The following is a 9298-nucleotide window of genomic DNA, read 5'->3' on the forward strand; positions in this document are numbered from 1 at the left end:
CACTATTCTTGAATCCATGGATTTGGTAGAACTGACACTCGATGAACTAATCAATGACCTCAAGATTTATGAGCTAAAAAGAAAAAATGAAGAAAAGAAGAAGAAGAAGAAGAAGAAGAAGAAGAAGAAGAAAGGTGTCAAATCAGAAGAGAAAAGTGACTCAAATGGAGATGAGTTTGAAATGATGCTTATCACCGAAATCTTGTCAAAGTTAGGAAGCAGCGGCAGAAATGTCGAAGAAGAAAAAGAAAAGTACCAGGTCCCTGAGGAAAAGCTCAACTCAAAAACGAAAGCCGACACCTTGGTCAAGGAAGCTTTAGCTGTTTGGGAAGACCCCTCAGATGAATCTGAAGATGGTAGGGATACAAGGGAGACATCCACGATGAATACTGATAATGAAGCTTCACGATATAACTCTAACTTTGCCCTGGTGGAAAGATCAAAAGATGAGAATGACAAGGAAGAAAAATGTATCTCTGGATCTGAAGATTGGCGTTGGACTCATTATGGTTATGCTGGTCATTTTGAGGACTTGAGTAAAGATAAAGCTCATACAGCATAGAGAAACAGAGATAATATTGAAAGAAAACCAAGACGACAAGGACCTGATCCTCAAACAAAGAAGAGCCTATTACTTGCATGGATAAAGAGACATCTAGTTCATCCATTCTATCATCACTTGGGAGCCAAGCTGGTTTGGGTTCCTAAATTCGGTAAGTAATTAGATGTGAGGGCTGGAGTGAGAAAGGAGCAGTCACAAGGTGTTGGTGAATGTGACTGCTCTGAGCGCAAAATTGAAGAAATGGTTAATCTTTTCTCACTCAAGGCCTTGAAAGGTGGGAGTGTGTCGAATGGTAACATGGAGAGATAATGCACTCTTTATGTGAACAAAAGTTGGCAAGACACTCTCTCATGGATTTGAATGTGCGTACCATGCTGAAGTGTTGAATTGCAAGTTTACTAAGATGGGTCAGGGAGTTCAATATGGATAATCTTATCCTGTCAACAGATGGATACTTGGTCCCTATCAATGATATGAATGAAAAGCATACAAGTTCTGGAGGACCATGTTCATATGATATCAACAGCAAATGACAACAAGTGGTGTGCTAAAGATAAGACTAAGGTAATCTGTATGTGCTCTGTTTCTAGAACTCCTCACTTTCTCTTTTAGGAAAGAAAGACAAGACTCATGAAGATCTGTCAAGGCAGTGCTAATTATAGGTGGTATTTTCATTAGGCTTGTGCTTAATAAATGTGTGTTTGAGATCCTGTTCCAGAGGATTCACTGTGAGCTGGTTAGTGCAAAAAGGTCCAAGCTGAATTGTCTAAAGAGATCTGGGTGCAAATCCTTTTGTCTCAATGAACGTGAGAAAGACTTAAAAAGAGCTCAACTCTAAGGGTATGAAGAACTCCTCCTTGGAATTTTTAATAAAGTCCTCTGAAAAGGAACGAAGATCACAAAAGCAGAGGAGGACAGAGCGTAAGGTTGAGATAATAATTCAAACAGAGGATAGCAAATGAAGAAGGTACAACCAAGTGTCTAAAGAATGCAAAAGAACCTAGTCCCTTCAGTAAATAGGATCTGAGGTTCCTAAGCTATCACTTCAGCTTGATAAGGTTGCTCATTTCTCAAGGCAAACACATTTAACATCAAAAGTGCCTCTTAAAGATGACTTGAGAGGAGAGAAGAAAGGGATGTCCAGCTCATGGACAAAAGTTCTGAACAAGGGATGATAAATAAGGAAAATCGTCTTATGTGTTTGTAAACTTGTAAACCATAAAAAGGCACCCTACTCAAGTGCAATCAAGGATTTTCACAAAGGTTTAAGAGGGAAGATGTTAAAATCCTTGAAGTGTCAAGAAAATTTTTCTTGTATCCAAATGATAAAAACCACTACCCTTGTGCTATGGGCTGAATTGCATACTAAAATTAACCAAGTTCAAAAGAGTCTCCTTTGAAGATATCTAAGAGGGGATAACTGTATCCGAAGCAATCGAAGAATCTGTCCCAACTTCTTGTCAAGAGACAACACAAGCTTGTTGGATGTGCTGAAGTCCCTTGAACTAAGTTCTTTATGAATTTAAAGATCACTCATGGAGTGGAGTTGAATATGCAATCAGTGATGTCATCTAAATCCTTGAAACGATGTTTGAGCTATATAGATTGAGTTAGTTGAAGCTATGGGTGTCCAACCAAAATCATCTAATGACTCTTCTATGAATGGCTATGTTAAGAAAGAGGTACAATGCATGAAGTGTTTTTTTATAGATATGTAACTCATTCTTATACAGTTACAGGTATGCTCACATGGCAATTTCAGGACAACCAAACATTGGAGACACTACACTCTTCAGAGTTTTACCTAAGCTCTCTTCATAAAGGTCAAGGGGTCAGGTTCTTATGACTCAGGTTAGTAGTCCTTTCAAGCACTTACATAATTTTTAATTTTTCCTAAATGCCATGTCATCATTAGTTCCCGCTTCTTTTTAAGCCCAAACGTCACTTTTCTCTGAACCGACCCGGTTGTAAAAGTACTTTTTGATTAAACCAATAGAAATCGGTTCCTTCCTCCCATAGAAGCCATTTTACACTCTTCTTTCCTTTCTCTCACATAATCCCTCAAACCCTTACACTCCATCAAATCCCACTCCTTTCTCCATCTTTTCACTCAAAATAGATCATGTCGAACCTTGAGTCCTCATCTTCTGTTAGAACATAAATCAACCTCACTCTCTCACCTTCCAAAGAACCCACTCCAACAGACCCACTATCATCCTCTCTTTCTCAAAAAGGTCACATTTCCACTATCCAAAAAATCAATGTGTCTTCACCCAAACCAACTGTTCCTGGTCCCTCTAAAACTCAAGAGGAACAAAAATTAAAAGTTTTTATCTCTGAATCTACAAAAACCTCTTTGTCTGACAACCCTGATTCTAACATTAGTGCCAAAACAGTCACTACCTCCCAACTTTTTGGTCTTACAGAAGAAACAGTTGATAATGATGATGGGATATTAGTTTGAATTCTTACCTACTTATACTTTGAGTAATACACTTGTCTAGAGATAGGCAAGGTGTATTAGTTTTTTCTTTGCTAGAGGTAGTCAAGAGTTGCTTACAATCGGGTTATTGTAAGGGAGAGGGATTAAGAGTTTAATTCCTAGGTTGCAATAGGTTGTAATCTAAACATTGCTCAGTTTAGTGAAGTTGGAAATCCTACTGGGGTAGGTCGTGGTTTTTAATCCCTTGAGCAAGGGGTTTTCCACGTAAAATATCTTGCCTTACTTACTTCTTATCATTATCTGTGAAAACGGTTTAAGGACCTGGTCCCTTAGACTATTTTAATAAACTCTCAGGCTGTGAACCAGCAAAGCGTGAACTCATACGTTCTTTCAGATTTTTATGTTATATTTTACTGTTCTATAACAACTTTTCACCTACAATAGCAGCAACTAACTTTATAACAGTACACTTTTTATAAAATTACCCTCATATAACAACTATCTTCTTTTTTTGGTAATATAATAATTAACCATCTTTATACAAATAGAATACCTATAATTACCAATAATAAGTATAGTGATTTTGACCAAATATTTGATCATTTAATACACTATTTATGATAAAAAATATCATATGAATATATATATTTTCATCATTAAACGATCTTCCTTCGTTATACCAAGAGTGATTAAGCTTAGAATTTGACAATTAAAAATGAAAATTAGATTTTATGCAATTTTTTTGCATAGCTGAAAAATTTCAGACCATACGATGCTGTTATAGAGAGGTTTGACTTTAGTATATTATTTGTGTTTATATGTAACATAAAAGGTACAAAAACATAATTGTTTGCGTACTTTCGTATATAACAACTAAATGAGATCTAAACATCAAATGTAGCTTACACAGATAACAATACCTCATTATAATAGTTATGAAATTTTCAGATAAACACTGCTATTATAAAAAGGTTTGACTGTATGTGCTTAGTGACGAATGACATACCTGCTCATTCTCAAATTACTTTAAAAACATAATAATTAGACCTTTTTATAATGGAGTATCATATTGTAAGATATTTTATGATTTTAGTAAATTTATTCTTATATCAAACATTTTATAGGTTGGAACACATGGAGCAATTTGGCGGTCTCCGTAGAAATCCTGCTGCTCTATCTCTGACACGCTCTCTTTCTCTCCGTTAACACCTCCAGTCCACAATTCAATCCTTTCATCTCCCTTTCTTCTTATTATTCTTTTCTTTACCTCTTGTTCTCTCACTAATCAATCCCTATTTATAATTTATAATATAATATACTAAAATCATATTCTGTCACCACAAATCCTGCAACCATTTTTCTGCACGGTTGAAACACTACTACTGCACAACCATGCCTGTAATAACTTCTACAAGAAACACAAAACCCAGAAACCAAAAGCAACAGAACACCCCCAAACCCATCTCCGAAACTGACCCCATGTATTCAAAATCAACCATTTCTTCTATCCTCCTAACACCCTTTTCACCCACCAGTAAAAAGAAGAACAAGTTCACATCACTTAGGGGACTTGGTTGCAGGGCAACATCTCCACAAGTCTCTGTGCCTGATACAATTAAGACTTCAGCTGATTGGGAATCCAAGAAAGTCAACAATAAGATGAAGAAAAGCAAGAAAAACAAGACCCTCAATCTGAATTTTGTTGGTGGAGAAGGAAATAACTTTTCCACCCAGAACAGTTGTTGTAATAACTCCTCATGTTTAGCTGCTCCAGATGATGTTTGGTGCGGATTAACTGCTGATGCTGCTTCTGTTGATTGTGTTGTTTCAACTAGGCCACTTTCTGGTAGAGCCAGACTTCATATTACCCCCAGGGAGGTACTAATCTACTATTCCCTCCGTTTTAATTTGTTTGTCTGGTTTTGAGTTCACCCAGACTTTAACAGAGTAAATAACACTTTTGAATCTTATGTTCCAAAATACCCTTTAATCTTAAGTATGCCATGTGAAATTAAAGAGTTGCCAAAAACAAAAGGGTCATCTTTTTTTGAATGGACTAAAAGGAAAAGTAAGACACGGACTAAAAGAAAAAGTTAAGACAAACAAATTGAAATAAAGAGTAATTCTTTTATGTTTTGAGCATCTATTATTTCTCATGTTTTTGCATTAAGGGTGTGTAGGGTATGAAAAGAAATGTTTCCCATGAAAAATGTAAGAGAATGTTTCTTAGGAAAACAATCGTATTTCTTACTTATTTTCTTGGGTTCGGTACGTATACGAAAAGTATTATCTTAAAAGCATTTTTATATAGTCTAGACAAATACTATGGGAGGTGGGTGTTAGGGATGTGGGGTGGTGGGGATGAGGCTAAGGGATGGGGTGAAGATGAGGTGTGTTGGAGGGTGGAGAGAACACAATCAATGTGCAATTGGCACTTGTGGAACTTATTTTTCCTACTTTTACTAGGAAATTTATTTTCTTCATTTTTAAGAAATTTGCTTTCCTAGAGAAAATATTTTCAACCAACCGAACATGGAAATATATTTTCCATAATTTTTTTTTCCTCCATACCAAATACACCCTAAACATATACTACTTCTTACTTCACATTCTATATGTCACTATTACTACTGACAGTTCTTTTTATTATGATTCTGTAAAATCTGTTTAAAATATGTTGAGCTATTAACTATTATGACTAGTAATAGTTTTTATGCAGTTGGCAAAGTTTTAATGTTTATAAACTTAAATAATTTATCCTCTAATTGACACCTAAAATTAGATGATTTGACATCCTACTAAGAACATCTTCACATAAAACAGGGAATGAAACAGAGGTCTAAATGGAGCGAGATTGATATTTAGAATTCATACAGTGACTGCAACTGGTTTGAGATTGATGCTTAATTGTTGTCGTTGTTGTTTTCTCACATCCTAGTACGACGTTATTTGCTTCCTATGTTATTATAATTACTGCTCTTTTTGGATGTGCCCTTTAACTTTTGGTCAAGTGTCTTGAGACTTGAGCCTAATTGAATGTCAGGCATCAAACTACTATTTGGTGTTCTGCTACTTAATACAGTGAAATTAGGTCTACATAGATGGTCTCTTAAAGGAAGACGTGGTTATAATATTTTTCTATCGAGGTTAGGCCTTTGTTTCCCCACTTAGCTATTCACAATGTTACAGCCCGTGTTGGTTATGTCATGTAGAAATCATCTCGTTATGCTCATGATCCTTCAAATCTCTTAAGTTAGTTGTGGTTGTCTATTCTGCTCTTGTCCTTGTCTGCCTCGTGTTTTTGGAACTGTCCTGTATCTATTTTCATTGTGAATTTTAAAGCAACTTCTTAGATATTTTATCTGCATTTGAATGTATAGATGGTGAATGTTGAGTACAAGGTTTATGTGTTAATAAAGTGAAGCATATACCACAATTTCATTTCTTATTTCCACAGCGATCTTCATGTCCTGTGCGAAGAATGGTGAGCCCAGAAGACGATCCTTTTCTTGATACTGAGGAAATGCCACACTCCCGAGCAGACTGGTTTGGGTTTAGGCATCATCGCCATTCTCACTATGGTTTTCCTGAAGGACTTACGGAGGTTTGTCGATACATGCTTTACTGACTAATTTACACATTACAGCATTCTCTCTGTTGCTGCTGCTTTTTCATTTTCTCAAGAAGAATCATTACTGTTATCTGGATGCCTTAGTAAAATTATGTTTTCTCATGTGCTTGTGCCTTTTATATTTTATTATTATCATTTCTTTAGTAAGAAATGTTGTTTGCCATTTGTGTACAGTTTTGCCCATATTATTACTGGAAAACAATTGAACCGAAGCAGTTCGGTATAGAGGCTTAGATTATTTTGCTTTGAGGCTTTACATATTCAGTTTAGTGCTTGGGGGTGTTTTGGGTTTTTTTGGTCTTCGGTGCTTAGTGGAACTGCCATTGTGATGAGAATGCCCCTCAGTTTGGGTTGCCAAAGCATAATCTAATGAGTATCACGAGGTGCATGCTTAGCGTCCAACAAAATGGTCGAGCACTTTGCATCACAAGATTAAGTTGATACTCATGAGCATACTTGGTCAGTGCTGTCGAAGTTGAATGCTCAAATTATGAAATTTGGTTGTAGAAGAGTCATTTTAGCTTCTGCACTTCCATGAAGCATCACCACTTAATCTGATTCCTTTCGTTTTAGTGAACCTTAATTTGCGTGATGATCTTGGAAGTAGCTTGGTGCAATCCTTCCTTCACAGTTTACCAATTTATGCAGAACAACTAAGAATGGGATATTGTTTGCTTAGCTGTCTAAAAACTATTGGCATTGCCTTGTAATTGATGTTCCTGGTGGTTTTGAACTCTTAAAATGTCTGGAAAACCTGATAACAATGTGAAATTTTTCGGTGAATCTTTTAACTTCCATAGCAAGCTCAAAACTGCTAACTATTCTGGCCAACTTACTTTCTTTATGGTTTTTATGTTGCCCTTCATTTAGTTATGAAAAAAATAAAAAATAAAGCTTTTTGTAGTGATCTAATTTGTCAGTAATGTCTTCAATTTTGTTGACATGAATGCCTTCTACTCCTTCACGCCTACAATGCAGAGGCAATAACTCCTGCAAGAAACAAAGACGTAGTACCAAGAGATACCTTGGTAATCAGAGTTTTGATTCTGTTTAACCTGACTTCCTAAAGTCAAGTAACAAAGTAAATCTAGGGTAAATGCTTGTTGGTTAGGTGGCTTCCATCCCAAAATATGATTTTGAGATAATATAAGATGGAGCATGTTATTTTCCTGTTAATTTACCCTGCCATCATAGTGTTCTTTTCTGAGAATAATGTGAGTAGACTTGATAGAGAAGCCGTAGAAACTTGTCCTCAGGTGCCCTACCGTGAGAGTAACAATTTTCTTGCAAAGAAAGTTGCTGATCAGGCTAATGCTGCTAAAGCAATAGTGGCATCCTAGGTTAACAAAGCCTTGAGCATGTTCGTTATTGACAGCGTGCAGCAAGCTCCATCCTATGGTAATTGCATCATGTAGTTGTGGATAATATCAGTTATTCACCTTGTATAAACCTTTCAATTTAGTAATATTAGAGGACCTTTCAGTCACTGTTATCTATTGAATTTTCTGTGGTAGCCTAGAATGAATCTTTTTTCCCCTTTTGATAAGTTAACATCGACAGTTGGGGCGTGTGTGCATAATTCGTAAGTGTTACTAACTGGACTCTAGTTGCAGATTGTGATGCTTCAGAATAGTCTTATGGGAGGAAGAACAGAGGGTCTTGATCGATACCGAAGCTGGAGACTTAATTTGGATAACATGTCATATGAGGCAAGTCATTTCCTTGCGGATCTATCCGTCCTTGTGACTCTATCATCGTGCTAACGATAAGTACCTTTTGCTAACAGGAACTGCTGGAACTTGGTGATAGAATTGGATATGTGAGTACAGGATTGAAAGAAGATGAGATAACTCAATGTGTCAGGAGAACCAAGACCTTGTTTTTGAATACTTTATCGCATTTGCGCACAGAACTGGAAAAAAAGTGTAGCATCTGTCAGGTTGTGCTTAGTAAAACTTGCTGGATATTTGCGTTCGTTAGTCTCAGAACATTGTTTTAACAAAAAGTTGATTTCTCTAACAATTAAAACTTCTTTTTTCTGCTTTTACTAAATGCAGGAGGAATATGAGGCTGAAGATGAAACGGGCAAGCTAGGTTGTGGACACTTCTATCATATCCATTGCATAAAACAGTGGCTTATGCACAAAAATAGTTGTCCGCTTTGTAAATCTGCTGCCGTGTCTGACAGCTAAGCTTTCGAAGAATTTTCAACCTCGTGAACCTGTTGATTTCGTATTCCTTTTGTATAGCTTTTATGCATGCAAGAAAATTCTTTTATGTGGTTCTTTTGCAAGTGCTTCGCGAAGATTATGGCTCTTTTGTTTGGATAGCAGTCCAATATGGGACTGCTTGAAACAAAGTGGTTCGCATTCTTCCGGTTGTCTTTTAATTACAATGCTTCAATGGTACAAAACTCTTGCCATATTGAATTTTTACATGTGATGCAGAGTTGTTGCTGCTTTTCTAATTTCAGGGTGACAAATTGCTTCAGTATTATAAATTATATTTTGGAAAGAAAAGCCTAATGGCATCAAATTATAACATTAAGGGGTCGTTTGGTCGCTGATAGAGCCATGCATGTATTACTAATGGAAGGATTAGTTATGCAGAGTACAATTATTTCATTTTCTAACATGCACAAAATAATGCTTGATTCATTACA

General features: G+C 36.3%; 1 protein-coding gene across 1 annotated transcript; it reads left to right on the forward strand.

Annotated features, from left to right (window-relative positions):
* Window positions 1-4090: 4090 nt before the first annotated feature.
* Window positions 4091-9078, forward strand: LOC132603574 (uncharacterized). Its single transcript, XM_060316704.1, has 5 exons — window positions 4091-4883; window positions 6463-6609; window positions 8250-8345; window positions 8423-8575; window positions 8694-9078. The coding sequence occupies exons 1-5, from the start codon at window positions 4398-4400 to the stop codon at window positions 8826-8828; spliced, it is 1017 nt and encodes a 338-aa protein (XP_060172687.1). The 5' UTR covers window positions 4091-4397; the 3' UTR covers window positions 8829-9078.
* Window positions 9079-9298: the final 220 nt, after the last annotated feature.

The sequence above is a fragment of the Lycium barbarum genome, chromosome 7 (genome assembly GCF_019175385.1).
Source record: "Lycium barbarum isolate Lr01 chromosome 7, ASM1917538v2, whole genome shotgun sequence".
Classification (NCBI taxonomy): domain Eukaryota; kingdom Viridiplantae; phylum Streptophyta; class Magnoliopsida; order Solanales; family Solanaceae; genus Lycium; species Lycium barbarum.

Excerpts from the sequence above, each read along its gene's own strand:
- LOC132603574 (XM_060316704.1), top strand. The coding sequence starts at position 4,398 with ATGCCTGTAATAACTTCTACAAGAAACACAAAACCCAGAAACCAAAAG. Across the intron at positions 4,884-6,462 it reads TTCATATTACCCCCAGGGAG|CGATCTTCATGTCCTGTGCG; the intron begins GTACTAATCTAC and ends TTATTTCCACAG. Across the intron at positions 8,346-8,422 it reads TGGATAACATGTCATATGAG|GAACTGCTGGAACTTGGTGA; the intron begins GCAAGTCATTTC and ends TTTTGCTAACAG.